The following is a 17,552-nucleotide window of genomic DNA, read 5'->3' on the forward strand; positions in this document are numbered from 1 at the left end:
TATAGTTATCCCTCTGAAACCTCCCATTTTCCCAGCACTTCTGCAACACTCCTTTTGAAGGCTGTGCCCTCTTGTCCTAGACTACTCCACCACGAGAAACATCCTTTCCACATCTACTCTGTCTAGGCAATTCAACATTCGAAAGGTTTCAATGAGATCTCCCCTCATCCTTCTAAATTCCAGCAAGTACAGACCCAGAGCCATCAAACGTTCCTCTTATGATAACCCTTTCATTCCCAGAATCATCCTTGTGAACTTCCTCTGAACCCTCAACCATTGCCAGCACATCTTTTCTTAGATGAGGAGCCCAAAACTATCCACAAAACTCAAGGTGAGGCCTCACCAGTGCCTTATAAAGCCTCAGCATCACATCCCTGCTCTTGCACTCCAGACCTCTTGAAATGAATGCTAACATTACATTTACGTTCCTCACTACCAACTCAGTCTGCAAATTAACTTCAGGATGTTCTACGGAAGGACTCCTAAGTCCCTTTGCAACTCAGATTTTTGGATTTTCTCCCCATTTAGAAAATAGCCTGCATCTTTGTTCTACTACCAAAGTGCATGACCATGCATTTTCCAACACTGTATTTCATTTGCCATTACCTTGCCTATTCTCCTAATCTGTAGGTCCTTCCGCAGCCTACCTGTTTTCTCAACACTACCTGCCCCTCCACCAATCTTCGTCTCATCTGCAAACTTGGCAACAAAGCCATCTATTCCACCGTCTAAATCACTGATATACAGCATAAAAAGAAGTCCCAACATCGACCCCTGCGGAACACCACTAGTCACTAGCAGCCGACCAGAAAAGGATGCTTTTATTCCCACGTTGCCTCCTACCAATCAGCCAATGCTTTAACCATGCCAGTAACTTTCGTGTAATACCATGGGCTCTTAACTTGGTAGGCAGTCTCATGTGTGGGCACCTTGTCAAAGACCTTCTGAAAGTCTAAATATACAACATCCACTGCATCCCCTTTATCTATCCTGCTTGTAATCTCCTCAAAGAATTCCAACAGGTTCATCAGCCTAGATTTTCCCCGAAGGAAACCATGCTGACTTTGTCCTATCTTGTCCTGTGTCACCAAGTACTCCATAACCTCAGCCTTAACAATTGACTCCAACATCTTTCCAACCACTAAGGCCAAGCTAATTGGTCTATAATTGCGTTTCTGTTGTATTCCTCCTTCCTTAAAGAGTGAAGTGACATTTGCAATTCTCCAGTCCTCTAGCACCATGCCAGAGTCCAATGATTTTTGAAAGATCATTACTAATGCCTCCACAATCTCTACTGCTACATCTTTTAGAACCCTTGGGTGCAGTTCATCTGGCCCAGGTGACTTATGTGTCCTTAGATCTTTCAACTTTTTGAGCACCTTCTCCTTTGTAATAGTAACTGCACTCCCTTTTCTCCCCTCACACCCTTTAACATCTGGCCCACTGCTAGTATCTTCCACTGTGAAGCCTGATGCAAAACACTCACCTGCCATCTCCTTGCCCCATTTTATTATTACTCCGGCCTCATTTTCTAGTGGTCCTATGTCCATTCTCATCTCTCTTTTATCTTTTATATATTTGAAAAATCTTTTACTATCCACTTTGATATTGTTTGCTAGCTTGCTCTCATATTTCATCTTTTCACTCCTACTGATTTTTTTAGTTGCTCTCTGCAGGGTTTTAAAAGCTTCCCTACCCTCTATCTTCCCACGAATTTTTGCTTTGTTGTATGCCCTCTCTTTTGCTTTTACATTAGCTTCAACTTCCCTTGTCAGCCACAGTTGTACTATTTGGTCATTTGAGTATTTCTTTGTTTTTGGAATACACCCACCCTGCACCTTCTTCATTTTTTCTAGAAACTCACGACATTGCTTCTCTGCTGTTCATCCCTGCCAGCATCTCCTTCCAATTTACTTTGGCCAACTCCTCTATCATACCACTGTAATTCCCTTCACTCTATTGAAATACTGCTACGTCAAATTTTACTTTCTCCTTATCAAATTTCAAGTTGAACTCAATCACATTGTGATCACTGCCTCCTAAGGGTTCTTTTACTCTAAGCTCCCTAATCACCTCCAGTTCATCACATAACACCCAATCCAGTATAGCTGATCCCGTGAAAGGCTCAACAAGAAGCTGCTCTAAAAAACCATCTCGTAGGCATTCAACAAACTCACTCTTTTGAGATCCATTTCCAACCTAATTTTCCCAATCAGCCTGCATGTTGAAATCTCCTACAACTATAATAACATTGTCCTTTTGACATGCCTTTTCTATTTCCTGTTGTAATCTGTGGTCCACGTCCCAGCCACTGTTGGCAGGCCGGTATATAACTGCCAGCAGGATCCTTTTACCATTGCGGGTCTTAACTCAACCCACAAGGATTCAAAATCTTCTGATCCTATGATCAGATTCAACCTCTTCTGATCCTATCTTTCTACTGATTTGATGCCATTCTTCACCAGCACAGCCACGCTACCCCCCTCAGCCAACCTTCCTATCCCTACAATACAACGTGTAACCTTGGACATTCAAACCATCCTTCAGACATGATTCAGTGATGCCCACAATTTCATACCTAACAGTCTATAATAGAGCAACAAGATCATCCACCTTATTTTTTTACACTCTTTGCATTGAAATTTAACAATTTGAGTGCTGCATTTGCTACCCTTTTAATTCTGCATCCCTAATGCACCTTGCTGGCTGCAATTATGTCCTATTATCTGCCTGTCCTTCCTGACAATCTGAATGCATGCTATCTTTGCTTTTTTTAAAATCGTATGTCCTATCCTGAGTCCTGTTCCCACCCTCCCCCTGCCAAATTTGTTTAAACCTGCCCACTAGAATATTGGTTCCCCTCGAATTCAGGTGCAACCCATCATCTTTGAGTAGGTCATACCTACCCCAGAAGAGATCCCAATGATCCAAGAACCTGAAGCTCTGTCCCCTGCACCAGCTTCTCAGCCACACATAAATTTGCCAAACCATCTTGTTTCTACCCTCACTGGCTCGTGGGATGAGCAGCAATTACTATCCGGGAAGTCCTGTTTCTCAGCTTTTTACCTAGCTCTCTAAATACTCTTTTCAGGACCAAATGTTTAGAAATAATCAGGGACAAAATTTGCAGTCAATTGCACAAATATGAATTTTTAAAACCATTTTTAGAACCTGGATGACACAAGTAAGGTCAGCGTATATAGCCTGTCCATAGTTGACTTTGAGAGGATGATGGTGAGCCACCTTTTTAAACTGCTGCAGTCCTTTTGGTGAAGGTACTCCCACGGTGCTGTTGGAGAGGAAGTTCTAGTACTTAGATCCTGCAACAATGAAGGAACAACAACGCATTTCCAATTCAGTGGTGTGCATCTTGAGGGGTATCTGCAAGTGCAGTATTTCTTTGAAATTGCTGTCTCTGTCTTTCTTGGTGATAAAGGAAGTGATGTTGCAGTAGCTTCGATGAGTAACTGCATTTTGTAGACAAGCAGCCACTTATGTCAGCAGTTGAAGAACTGAATGTTTAGAATGGTGGAAGGGGTGTCAATCAATTGGATTGCTTTAATCCTTGATTGTTTAGGGGTGTGATTGAATACTCTCCACTTGTGTGCATATGTTCAGCTCCAAACATGCTCAGGAAAACTGACATCATCCATGAGCCCCAGCTAATTTCCAATGCTATTATCTGACCTGCTTTACAGAGCAAAGAGACCTCTAGGGTTTATTGGCAAGAAGATATGCTACTCCTTCTCACTTCATTCAGCAAAAAGATATTATTGTTATGTCAGGCCATCAAAACTTCTCTGGATAAATGATCCATTCTTTAGTATTCAAATACCAGGGTCTGTAATTGCTGAGGATAAGGATGTTGTTGCAGCCTCCTCCTCCCATTAGTTGTTCATTGTCCACTATTATTTATGATTATGAATATGAAGACACGTAGTCCTCTTTTATTGTCATTTAGTAATGCATGCATTAAGAAATGATACATTATTTCCTCCCGTGTGATTTCACAAAACACAGGACAAACCCAGACTGAAAAAACTGACAAAACCACATCATTATAGTTACAAACAGTGTAACAATACCATAACTTGATGAAGAAGTCCATGAGCACAGCAAAGTTCAAAGTTTCTCAAATGTCCCACATCTCATGCAGACAGGAGAAGGAAGAAAAACTCTCCCTGCCATGCCGACCACAAACTGACTCTGAGTCATCCGAAAACTTCGAGCTCTGATCAGCTCTCCGACACCGAGTACTGAGCGCCATCTCTGTCTGAATGATTCGACCTCCTTCTCGGTTGCCAAAAGCAGGCAAGGCCGGGGATTTTGAGGCCTACCCTCCAAAAGATTCCCGACCACACAGTAACGACAGCAGCGAACGGGCATTTCAGAAATTTCTCCAGATGTTCCTGTGATTTCACGTCCATTCTCCATCAAATCAGAATTGTCCACGGCCCCTATTTGACAGATACGATATCATTTTTCACTGGAGGGCTGTGCACACGTAGGCGCGCCACCATCTTCTCCTCCCGCTATTAAGACTAAATGTGGCAGGATGGCAGGACTGCAGAACTTAGCTTGGATATGTTGGTTGTGAAATTGTTTAGTCTTATCTAATGAATGGCACATTGGCCTTTATAAAGCAAAGTACAGGAGTGGGATTATGTTGAAGTTGTACAAGAAGACCAAATTTTGGGGTATTTTGTGCAGTTCTGGTCACCTACCTACAAAAAAAAGCAATTAAGATTGAAAATGTACAGAGAAAATTTACAGGTATGATGACAGGATTTGAGGATCTGAGTTGTGGGGAAAGGTGAATGGGTTTGGACTTTATTACCCAGAGTGCAGGAGAATGAAGTGAGATTTGATAAAGGTACACAATACAAATAATGAAGAGTATATTCAGGGTTAATGCAAATAGGATTTTACCAAAGTTTTGAAGTACATTTGTTATCAAAGTATGTATGCGGCGTACAACCCTGTGATTCATCTTCTACAGACAGCCATGAAACAGTTCAATCTAGCACTGTATCATTTGTTATCTGCAGGCCATCCCGATCAAAATTGTCCAAAATAGCAACAAAAAAAGGAGCGACATGAAACCAGAAACACACCATAACATGTACTACAGTGTCCAATCCACAAACTGTGCCAATTAAACCTTGCCCAAGACCCAGGACTCCAGCACAATCCTCTGGCAGCATCGAGCAAGAGACCATTCAAATGCAGGAACCATCTTCCGGGAGCAGCGAGCTAGGGGGAGACAGAGACCGTCACATGCAGATATCTTCCTCTAACAGCAGTGAAAGGCTAGTTGACGGTGCTGAACACCCATTTGCCTTCCAGTCTCACCTCGATGATTTCAATCTTCCTCAATGCTCTAATTGGCAAGATCAGTGAGAAACTGAGTCAATCATGGGCTCACACCCCATCTCAAAGATTTCCTGGCCTCGAGATTGCATGCTTCACTGGAAACCTCGCCGAACACCCGCGGAGACAGCAAAGTACCAGATCACTCAATCAGCCTGAAAACACATCACCAAAATGTAGATCACAGGCTCCAACAGTAGCAGAACCACACTTGAAAGAAAAAGACGTTAAAAAAAAGGTGAAAGAAGTAGTTTTGTGAACCACCTGGAGGATGTTGCTCTTGGTCACATTGTTCGCTGGCATCATGACCAGAACCAGAAGTCATCGGTTAAGGGTGAAAGGTGAAATATTTAAGCGGGACCTGGCAGGGAACTTCTTCACTCAGAGGGTGTTGCAAGTGTGGAGCAAGTTCCAGAGGAAGTGGTGGATGCGAGTTCAATTTCCATACTTAAGAGAAATTTTGATAAGTATATAAATGGGAGGGGTATGAAGGGCTATGGTCCAGCTGCTGTCACAACTAGGGATTATTTTTTAAAAGTTTTTTTTGTCATTTAGTATGAGACTGTATTTTCTCTTTAAGTCAGTGTCAGCTTTGTCTTTGGATTGTTTACCTTTTATCTCCAATTGTCTTTGCACTAGCTCTAGTTTTTTCTTTTTTTTAAATTTTATTTTTATTTGGATAAGGAATTCACAAATATCATGTACTTTTTTCACACATATAACTTTTTCCATTTTTTTATATGTATAAAACTACAATTATTTATACATTCTTAAGTACATTCTTAGTTTTTTCCACTATGTTTTGCAGGTGTCTTATTTGGGATCATGGAGATTGTTTAACTTTGTTTTTAATCACCTCTATTCAATTTAGGATAATTTAATTAGCACAATAATGTCAGTGTCCGGAATTCCTACAAGCTCCAGGGTGTATTTCGGGGGGTATGCCAATCCCTCTTTGTTGGGTTGCTGTGGTTCCTTGTTGAGTGAATCTCAGACTGAGTTCTTCTGGGTATCATCAGTGATTTATGTTCATCAAGATTCAGTATTGTTTGCCTCAGCTTGTTAGTTTTCGGTAATTTTTGAAGTAAGTCTTTAGTTTTATTTGAATTGCTTAAGTCTTCTTGATTCCTGCACTTGAGTTCGCTTGTGACCCTCACAGGTGGTGTTGATGGGACTAGGCAGAATAATAGTTTGGCATGGAGAGGTGGGCTGTAGGGCCTTCTTCTGTGCTCTATGACTCTGTTGTTCAGCACGCATGTAGTTCTGTACTATAGCTTCTTAGGATGGCGTCTCATCATTTTTTCAGCATGTCTGATACCTTTTCCAGCAAAAACAGTTACGCACTGCCTTGTGGTTATAGATTATGATAGTGTATACCCGCATTTCTAGTGTTGTTAATAGTACACAGTATCTCATGATGCCCAGTTTTGAGCTACCAGATTTGAAGTACCACACAATAAAGTATGAGTGTGGGACTTCAACTCCACAAGAAATAGGCAGTGGTTATTTCTACCACTGCTATCATGGTCAAATGCGTCTGCCACAGGTCAATTACTGAGGACGACGTCGAGTAAGTCTAGTTCTTGCCGCAGACGCAATCTTGATTAGTAAATGCCAGGATGGATTTTTTAAAAGACAGATCATTATCAAACCCAACCTGATGTTTTGTTTTGTTGAGTAACATAGGAAATCATAATAACTGTATATTATAGACAAATCTGGGTGCCATAGCGTGGGGAAGCTGAGATGGCCTCAGAGACAGTGCAGGAATGGTTCTAGAGATGAGAGATTATATTTATCGATAAGAAAAGTAGGGGATTATACTTGGAATAGAGGAGATTGTGACAGCATCAGAAATTTAAAATAATGAAAGATAATGTACCAGGTGGAAAGAAAATGTTCCAGAAGGCTGACGTATAAAGCGCAAGAATCAAAAATACCCTGTATACCTTTTCTTGTTTTGTGAGTGAAATGCAGTACCAAGGAAGTAGTAGATGTAGAAACAACTGTAGCTTTAAAAGGTAACTGGAAAAATACACATTTTTAGGGCTATAGGCAGTAGATAAGCTGGATGTGTTGGATTTATTTTACACATGGCCAGTACTCCCTTCAAAAATTTGTATGGCTTCCTTCCTTGCTTTAACTTTCCTGGGAGTCTGTAAAAGTCAAAGATCTTCCAACTAGCAAAGGAATCTCTTTACACATTAAATATAGAGCAGATGTCCACTGCTTTACCTTCAAAGGTCCATTTAATATCTTTAAGACTATACCATTTTTCTTGTGTTCCCCTCCCAAAAAAAACGAAGATGTTAATAAGCAACTCACTCAATCTGTTTAAACTTATTTGGCACATGAAACTCTTCCTTCTAAAGCTCTATTTTTGGGTTTCTCATCCTAAATATCTATATAAATGATATGGAAGTTAATACCAAAGGTATAACTATCAAATTTGCTAATGTTACAAAGATGTATACAAAACAAGTTCTGAAGCTGACAAAAGAGATATAGTTCAAGCAAACGGGCAGCCGCCACCAGGCGAGCATGACACCTGCCCGGCCGCACACGGGAGAATGGGACTGAGCGTGCCACCTGCCCGGCCGCACACGGGAGAACGGGACTGAGCGTGCCACCTGCCCATCCGCGGCCTCACACGGGAGAACGGGACTGAGCGTGACACCTGCCCAGCCGCGGTCTCACACGGGAGAACGGGACTGAGCGTGACAGCTGCCCAGCCGCGGCCTCACACGGGAGAACGGGACTGAGCGTGCCACCTGCCCAGCCGCGGCCTCACACGGGAGAACGGGACTGAGCGTGACACCTGCCCAGCCGCGGTCTCGCACGGGAGAACGGGACCCAGCGTGCCACCTGTCCAGCCGCGGCCTCACACGGGAGAACGGGACTGAGCGTGCCACCTGCCCGGCCGCACACGGGAGAACGGGACTGAGCGTGCCACCTGCCCATCCGCGGCCTCACACGGGAGAACGGGACTGAGCGTGACACCTGCCCAGCCGCGGTCTCACACGGGAGAACGGGACTGAGCGTGACACCTGCCCAGCCGCGGTCTCGCACGGGAGAACGGGACTGAGCGTGACACCTGCCCATCCGCGGCCTCACACGGGAGAACGGGACTGAGCGTGACACCTGCCCAGCCGCGGTCTCACACGGGAGAACGGGACTGAGCGTGACAGCTGCCCAGCCGCGGCCTCACACGGGAGAACGGGACTGAGCGTGCCACCTGCCCAGCCGCGGCCTCACACGGTAGAACGGGACTGAGCGTGACAGCTGCCCAGCCGCGGCCTCACACGGGAGAACGGGACTGAGCGTGCCACCTGCCCAGCCGCGGTCTCGCACGAGAGAACGGGACTGAGCGTGCCACCTGCCCAGCCGCGGCCTCACACGGGAGAACGGGACTGAGCGTGCCACCTGCCCATCCGCGGCCTCACACGGGAGAACGGGACTGAGCGTGCCACCTGCCCAGCCGCGGCCTCACACGGGAGAACGGGACTGAGCGTGACAGCTGCCCAGCCGCGGCCTCACACGGGAGAACGGGACTGAGCGTGCCACCTGCCCATCCGCGGCCTCGCACGGGAGAACGGGACTGAGCGTGACACCTGCCCAGCCGCGGTCTCACACGGGAGAACGGGACTGAGCGTGACACCTGCCCAGCCGCGGTCTCGCACGGGAGAACGGGACTGAGCGTGCCACCTGCCCATCCGCGGCCTCACACGGGAGAACGGGACTGAGCGTGACACCTGCCCAGCCGCGGTCTCACACGGGAGAACGGGACTGAGCGTGACAGCTGCCCAGCCGCGGCCTCACACGGGAGAACGGGACTGAGCGTGCCACCTGCCCAGCCGCGGCCTCACACGGTAGAACGGGACTGAGCGTGACAGCTGCCCAGCCGCGGCCTCACACGGGAGAACGGGACTGAGCGTGCCACCTGCCCAGCCGCGGTCTCGCACGAGAGAACGGGACTGAGCGTGCCACCTGCCCAGCCGCGGCCTCACACGGGAGAACGGGACTGAGCGTGCCACCTGCCCATCCGCGGCCTCACACGGGAGAACGGGACTGAGCGTGCCACCTGCCCAGCCGCGGCCTCACACGGGAGAACGGGACTGAGCGTGACAGCTGCCCAGCCGCGGCCTCACACGGGAGAACGGGACTGAGCGTGCCACCTGCCCAGCCGCGGCCTCACACGGTAGAACGGGACTGAGCGTGACACCTGCCCAGCCGCGGTCTCGCACGAGAGAACGGGACTGAGCGTGCCACCTGCCCAGCCGCGGCCTCACACGGGAGAACGGGACTGAGCGTGACACCTGCCCAGCCGCGGTCTCGCATGTGTGACACCTAAGTTACCACCGCCTCGCACGCGACAACTTACCTAACCGTCAACTCGATCGAACGGAGAACCGGACCGCGTTCAACTCTTGCCCAACGTCCATCTCGAACACGAGAACGGAAATACGCGTGACACAAGCCCAGCCGCCACCTTGCGCGCGTCAGCCCGGCAAAACGCCGTCTCGCGCAGGTGACCAGGAATGCGCATGACACTCGTCCAACGGCCGTCTCTGCTCAGGGTTCGGGACCTGACACGCAGTACGAAAAATGGCGGCATTAGCACATAATCCAGAAGAGTCTGAAACGATGCACCGCTATAAAGCGAATATTGCAATGAGCAATACTGCTACCCCAATGGCTGTGGTAGATGACATGGATAATTCGGGACAGCCCGAGGTCTATGTCAGTGTCCTGTGGCATAGTGGATATCTGGGGCTTGTTTACTACAGCAGAAATGAATGTACCATTTACATCATGCCAGATGCCCCAGACTCTAAGGATTTGAAGTTACTGAAGAAAGTGCTGGAAGAAATCCAGCCCCGGTGTATTTTAACAAGTGCAAAGCAAGACCACAATATGGCAGACTTCCTTCAAGCGATGGGGACTGCCAACAATGGAGAGGATGGGAAACCAGAAATAGCTCTCCTCCCCAACACAGACTTCGGGCTCAATATCAGCAAGCAACGTGTGTTGTCAGCAAACCTGCCTTTCGTCCCCTCCCACCTGACCGAAGCGGAGAAAATCATGTACCTGGCATCAGTCATCCCATTCGAGTGTGCCACCATGTTGCGGGCTCTTGGAGGGCTTTTGAAGTTTATAGAGAGAAGGAGGATTGGAGTGGAATTGGAAGATCCCAATGTAAGTGTCCCCATTCTGGCCATCAGGAAATTTGCACTGAATGACACGGTGCACATTGACCAGGATGCTTTCTGCGTGTTGCAGATTTTTAAGTCCGAAGTGCACCCATCTGTATACAAACTGGCATCAGGGCTGAAAGAAGGACTCAGCTTGTTTGGAGTTATGAATCGCTGCAGATCCCAATGGGGGGCAAAGCTGATGAGACTGTGGTTCATGCGTCCTACAAAAAATCTGGAGGAACTGAACAAGCGGATGGATGTCATCCAGTTTTTCATGCTGGCCAGAAACACTGAGGTAGTGCAGACACTTCAGGACTGCTTGAAGCATATCAGGAATGTTCCAATGATTCTGAAAAGAATGATGCTTTCCTACACTAAAGTGAGTGACTGGCAAGCCCTTTATAAGACCGTGTACAATGCTATGTGCATTGGAGATACTTGCAGGTCCCAGCCCAGGTCTGTAGAACTTTTTACAAAGATCTCAGGGACTTTCACAAATGATCTCCATTATATTGCCAGTCTCATCACTAAAGTGGTGGATTTTGAAGGTAGCAATACTGAGAACAGATTCACTGTTCGGCCAAATGTGGACCCAGCTATAGATGAAAAAAAATGTAAACTGATGGGTCTATCAGATTTCTTAACGGAAGTAGCAAGGAATGAACTAACACTACTGGATAGCAGGATTCCATCATGTTGTGTCATCTACATCCCTCTGATTGGATTTCTTCTAACTATTCCACGCCTTCCAAGCATGGTGGACAAGGATGATTTTGAAATGGAAGGACTGGATTTCATGTTTCTGTCTGAGGGTAGGCTTCATTATAGAAGTGCCAGAACCAAAGAGCTTGATACAATGTTGGGAGATTTGCATTGTGAAATCCGGGATCTTGAGACAGCTGTCATGTACCAGTTGCAGGCAAAGGTTTTGGAGAAGTCCACAGTGCTTTACGATGTCATGGAGTACACAGCCCAATTGGATTGCTTAATTGCCATGGCTGTTGTAGCCCGAGAAAACAACTATATAAGACCAAAATTTACCAGCAAGAATATAATCAACATTAAAGATGGAAGACATCCTCTCATGGAACTGTGCACAAGGACATTTGTTTCAAACCCTATCAATACTGGTGGAGAACATGGAAAAATTTCTATCCTTACTGGTCCAAATTCCAGTGGCAAAAGTGTATATCTCAAGGAAGCTGGCCTAATAGTATTCATGGCACTAATAGGTAGTTACGTACCAGCCACAGAGGCAGAAATTGGATTAATAGATGGTATTTACACAAGGATCCAAAGCCGTGAATCAGTGTCTGTGGGACTTTCCACATTCATTATAGATTTAAATCAGGTGGCAGCTGCAGTTAACAATGCTACAGAGAGATCTCTGGTATTAATTGATGAATTTGGAAAAGGAACCAACAGTGTTGATGGCTTATCACTCCTTGCAGCTGTTTTAAGGCATTGGGTGAAGCAAGATGTGAAATGCCCCCATATCTTTGTATCTACCAATTTTCATAGTTTAGTTCAGCTTAACCTACTCCCTGTTACCAAGCTAATGCGCTATCTAACACTAGAAACCATACAAGATGGAGAGGAGTTAGTGTTTTTCTACCAGTTGAAGGAAGGTGTCTCCACTGACAGCTATACTGCCAATACAGCTATATTGGCTGGGATGCCACCACAAGTAGTGAAGCGAGGGTTACAGATTTCTGACCTGTACCGTAGAGGGCAACCCATCTGTCGCCTTGACTGCCCTTCAAAATCCAACCAGTTTGAAACACACAAAGCATTGGTGGATAAATTTCTTCAGCTGGACCTCAATGACCCTAATATAGACCTGCAGGAATTTTTGAGTAAGGATATTTTGGTGTATATAAATTCAGAACTTTGACATGCTTCCTGCTGCAGGCCATTACCTAAAAAAAAACCAAACACATTACTACCCAGTGATTTTTAATAGATAAACAGAAACCTAGATTTGCAATTCTTCAAACACTTGGGTAAGTGTATCAAAATCAGTTAAGTTTGTAGGTCCCAGCATTGTGACATTGACAACACTGCAGGTAGCTCCACATGTGAATTGAAATGGAAAAAATAAAACAAATTTTGATTATAATTTATAAATATGTCCAAATTATTGATTTGGATTTGGCAATGCAATGGTTTGAGATTGCCTTGTTCAGGTGAATTTTTAAACATATGAGAATTTAGTTAGGTGATACTTAATAACTACATTGAACTCTCCTAAACTTTCTCTTGGAGAAAAATCATCAAAAAAAGGGGTAAGTAGAATAGACAATAGGTGCAGGAGTAGGCCATTTGGCCCTTTGAGCCAGCACCGCCATTCACTGTGATCATGGCTGATCATCCACAATCAGTACCCGGTTCCTGCCTTCTCCCCATATCCCTTGACTCCGCTATCTTTAAGAGCTCTGTCTAACTCTTGAAAGAATCCAGAGAATTAGCCTCCACTGCCTTCTGAGGCAGAGCATTCCACAGATCCACAACCCTCTGTGTGAAAAAGTTTTTCCTCAACTCCGTTCTAAATGGTCTACCACTTATTCTTAAACTGTGGCCTCTAGTTCTGGACTCCCCCAACATCGGGAACGTTTCCTGCATCTGGCGTGTCCAATCCCTTAATCTTATATGTTTAGATCAGATCCCCTCTCATCCTTCTAAATTCCAGTGTATACAAGCCCAATCGCTCCAATCTTTCAACATATGAAACATATGACATTCCCACCATCCCTGGAATTAACCCAGTGAACCTACGCTGCACTCCCTCCATAGCAAGAATGTCCTTCCTCAAATTTGGAGACCAAAACTGCACACAATACTCCAGGTGGGGTCTCACCAAGGCCTTGTACAACTGCAGAAGGACCTCTTTGCTCCTATACTCAACTCCCCCTGTTATGAAGGCCAACATGCCATTAGCTTTCTTCACTGCCTGCTGTACCTATATGCTTACTTTCAGTGACTGATGAACAGGGACACCCAGATCTCATCGTACTTCCCTTTTTCCTAACTTGACACCATTCAGATAGTAATCTGCCTTCCTGTTCTTGCCACCAAAGTGGATAACCTCACATTTATCCACATTAAACTGCATCTGCCCACTCATCCAACCTGTCCAAGTCACCCTGCATTCTCATAACATCCTCCTCACATTTCACACTGCCACCCAGCTTTGTGTCATCTGCAAATTTGCTTTTCATCCCTTCATCTAAATCATTAATGTATATTGTAAATAACTGCGGTCCCAGCACCGAGCCTTGCAGTACCCCACTAGTCACTGCCTGCCATTCTGAAAAGGACCAGTTAATCTCTACTCTTTGTTTCCTGTCTGCCAACCAATTTTGCCCACTAAACTCCTATGTGGGACCTTATCAAAGGCTTTCTGAAAGTACAGGTACACTACATCCACTGGCTTTCCCATGTCCATTTTCATAGTTACATCCTCAGAAAATTCCAGAAAATTAGTCAAGCATGATTTCCCCTTCGTAAATGCTGACTCGGACCTATCCTGCTACTGCTATCCAAATATGCCGCTATTTCATCTTTTATAATTGACTCCAGCATCTTCCCCACCACTGATGTCAGACTAACTGGTCTTTAATTGCCTGTTTTCTCTCTCCCTCCTTTCTTAAAAAGTGGGATAACATTAGCTACCCTCCAATCCGCAGGAGCTGATCCTGAATCTATAGAACATTGGAAAATGATTACCAATGCGTCCATGATTTCTAAAGCCACCTCCTTAAGTACCCTGGGATGCAGACCATCAGGCTCTGGGGATTTATCAGCCTTCAGTCCCATCAGTTTACCCAACACCATTTTCTGCCTAATGCGAATTTCCTTCAGTTCCTCCGTTACCCTAGGTCCTCTGGCCACTATTACATCGGGAGATTGTTTGTGTCTTCCCTAGTGAAGACAGATCCAAAGTACCTGTTGAGCTCATCTGCCATTTCCTTGTTCCCCATAATAATTTCATCCGTTTCTGTCTTCAAGGGCCCAACTTTGGTCTTAACTAATTTTTTCCTCTTCAGATACCTAAAGAAGCTTTTACTATCCTCCTTTATATTCTTGGCTAGTTTATCTTCGTACCTCATTTTTCCCCCCGTATTGCCTTTTTAGTTATCTTCTATTGCTCCTTTAAAGTTTCCCAATACTCTGGCTTCCAGCTCATCCTTGCTATGTTATACTTCCTCTCTTTTATTTTTATACTGTCCTTGACTTCCCTTGTCATCCACAGTCACCCCTTACTCCCCTTAGAATCTTCCTTCCTCTTTGGAATGAACTGATCCTGCACCTTCTGTATTATTCCCAGAAATACCTGCCATTGTTGTTCCACTGTCAGCCCTGCTAGGGTATCTTTCCAGTCAACTTTGGCCAGCTCCTCCCTCATGGCTCCATAGTCCCCTTTGTTCAACTGTAATACTGACACTTCCGATTTTCCCTTCTCCCTTTCAAATTGTAGATTAAAACTTATCATATTATGGTCACTACCTCCTAATGGCTGTTTTACCTCGAGTTCCCTTATCATATCAGGCACATTACACAACACTAAATCCAGAATTGCCTTCTCCCTGGTAGGCTCTAATACAAGCTGCTCTAAGAATCCATCTCTGAGGCATTCCACAAACTCCCTTTCCTGGGGTCCAGTACCAACCTGATTTTCCCAGTCTACCTGCATGTTGAAATCCCCCATAACAACCGTAGTATTACCTTTGCAATATGCCAATTTTAACTCTTGATTTAACTTGCATCGTATATCCAGGCTACCGTTTGGGGGCCCGTAGATATCTCCCATTAGGGTCCTCTTGCCCTTATAGTTTCTCGGTTCTATCCATACTGACTCTATATCTCCTGATTCTATGTCCCCCGTCGCAAGTGACTGAATTTCATTCCTCACCAACAGAGCCACCCCACCCCCTCTGCCAACCTGTCCGTCCTTTCGATAGGATGTATATCCCTGAATATTCATTTCCCAGCCCTGGTCCTCTTGCAGCCATGTTTCTGTTATTCCCACAACACCATACTTGCCAATTTCCAACTGAGCCTCAAGCTCATCCACTTTATTTCTTATACTCCGTGCATTCATATATAATACTTTTAATCCATTTAAAGTAATACTTTTACTCCCCTCACCTTTCACATCGATTCCTATTGCACTTGGCCATACTCTCCGATCCCTTCCTGAGCTTTCTGCCCTATTAATTCTGTTGTCTTTCTTAACTTTTCTTATTCTCTCTTTCCCTTTAACTCCATCCTTATATTTCCAGTTTGTCCCCTCCCCACAACTACTTAGTTTAAACACACCCGTGTAGCAGTGGCAAACCTGCCTGCCAGAATGCTGGTCCCCCCTCTGTTAATGTGCAACCCGTCCCTTCTGTACAATTCATCCTTACCCCAAAACAGATCCCAGAGGTCCAAGAATCTAAGTCCCTGCCTCCCGCACCAGCTCCTCAGCCACACATTCAGATCCCCTATCTCCCTATTCCTGCCCTCACCAGCACAAGGAACTGGAAGTAAACCGGAGATAACCACCCTTGAGGTCCTGCTTTTCAGCCTTCTTCCGAGTTCTCTGAAGTCACGCTGCAGAATTTCTTTCCTCTTCCTCCCAACGTCATTTGTGCCGACATGCACCACCACTTCCAGCTGTTCACCTTCACCTTTGAAGATGCCCTGCAATTGGTCTGTGACATCCTGGATCCTGGCACCAGGGAGGCAACACACCATCCTTAAATCCTGCCTGTTGCCGCAGAATCCCATTTCTGTACCTCTCACTATGGAGTCCCCTACTACCACGGCTCTGCCTGACTTCTGTCTCCTCGGCTTTGCTTCAGTGCAAATTTTTGACTTGCAGACCTGTCCGCCTCTCAGACTGGCAATGTATTCTGTCCCGACAGCTTCCAAGAGGGTGAACCTGTTTTCAAGAGGTACATCCCCCGGGGTCTCCTGTACTCCAAGCATCCATCCCTTCCTCATCATCGCCCCCCCCCTCCAGTATTTTCGGTGTAACGATCTCGCTGTAGGTCCTGTCCAGAAAACTCTCAGTTTCCCGGATGAACCTGAGGTCATCCAGTTGCTTCTCCAGTGCCTCAACACGGTCCTTCAGGAGCTGAACCTGGACACACTTTCCACAGTTGTAGCAGCCAGAGGCACCATCAACGTCCCTGGCCTCCCACATCATGCAAGCAGCACACTGAATCAGTTGACCTGTCATTTCTTCACCACTTCTCCCCCCTCCAACTGTGGCGTAGTCTCCTCCCTCAGCCTCCTCGCCGAAGACTCTCGAGACAAAGACTTGCACTTTTCTCACAAGTCACTTCCCTCGACAAGGCCGCTCCCCTAGAGCAAACTTTGATTATATTGGCTGATATTTTGACTAATTCGTTTCACTTGTCGCACCTTGGCCGACCTCGAACGTTTGTGTTGCAGGCTGGTCCCGACCAGTTTTTAAATCAACCGCTCCTTCTCAGCCAATCCCCCTCACTCACTCCTTCGCTTGTCACACCTCGGCCAACCTCGGCCGTTTGCAGCAGAGAGAGTTTAAGTGGTCTGTAGGAAAACCATACAAATATTGAAGGGATTCCCCTAGTTTAGGGGAATGGGCAAAGAAGTGACAAATGAAATACAAAGTTGGAAAGTGTATGGTCATGCACTTTGGTGGAAGAAATAAATGGCAAACTATCATTTAGATGGAGAGAGAATTCAAAATGCAGAGATGCAAAGGGTCTTGGGAGCCCTTGTGCAGGATACCCTAAAGGTTAACCTCCAGATTGAGTTGGTGGTGAAGAAGGCGAATGCATTGTTGGCATTCATTTCTAGAGGTATAGAATATAAGAGCAGGGATGTGATATTGAGGCTCTATAAGGCACTCATGAGACCACAGCTGGAGTATTGTGTGCAGTTTTGGGCTCCTTATTTTAGAGTGGATATACTGACATTGGAGAGGGTTCAGAGAAGATTCACGAGAATGATTCC

At 45.8% G+C, this 17,552-nt stretch overlaps 1 protein-coding gene across 1 annotated transcript; it reads left to right on the forward strand.

The window, feature by feature from the left end:
• Positions 1 to 10,014: 10,014 nt before the first annotated feature.
• On the forward strand, positions 10,015 to 12,459 carry msh5 (mutS homolog 5). The gene has a single exon (XM_072278129.1). It carries the CDS (start codon positions 10,015 to 10,017, stop codon positions 12,457 to 12,459), a length of 2,445 nt encoding a protein of 814 aa, XP_072134230.1.
• Positions 12,460 to 17,552: the final 5,093 nt, after the last annotated feature.

This window comes from Mobula birostris, chromosome 2 (assembly GCF_030028105.1).
Source record: "Mobula birostris isolate sMobBir1 chromosome 2, sMobBir1.hap1, whole genome shotgun sequence".
Classification (NCBI taxonomy): domain Eukaryota; kingdom Metazoa; phylum Chordata; class Chondrichthyes; order Myliobatiformes; family Myliobatidae; genus Mobula; species Mobula birostris.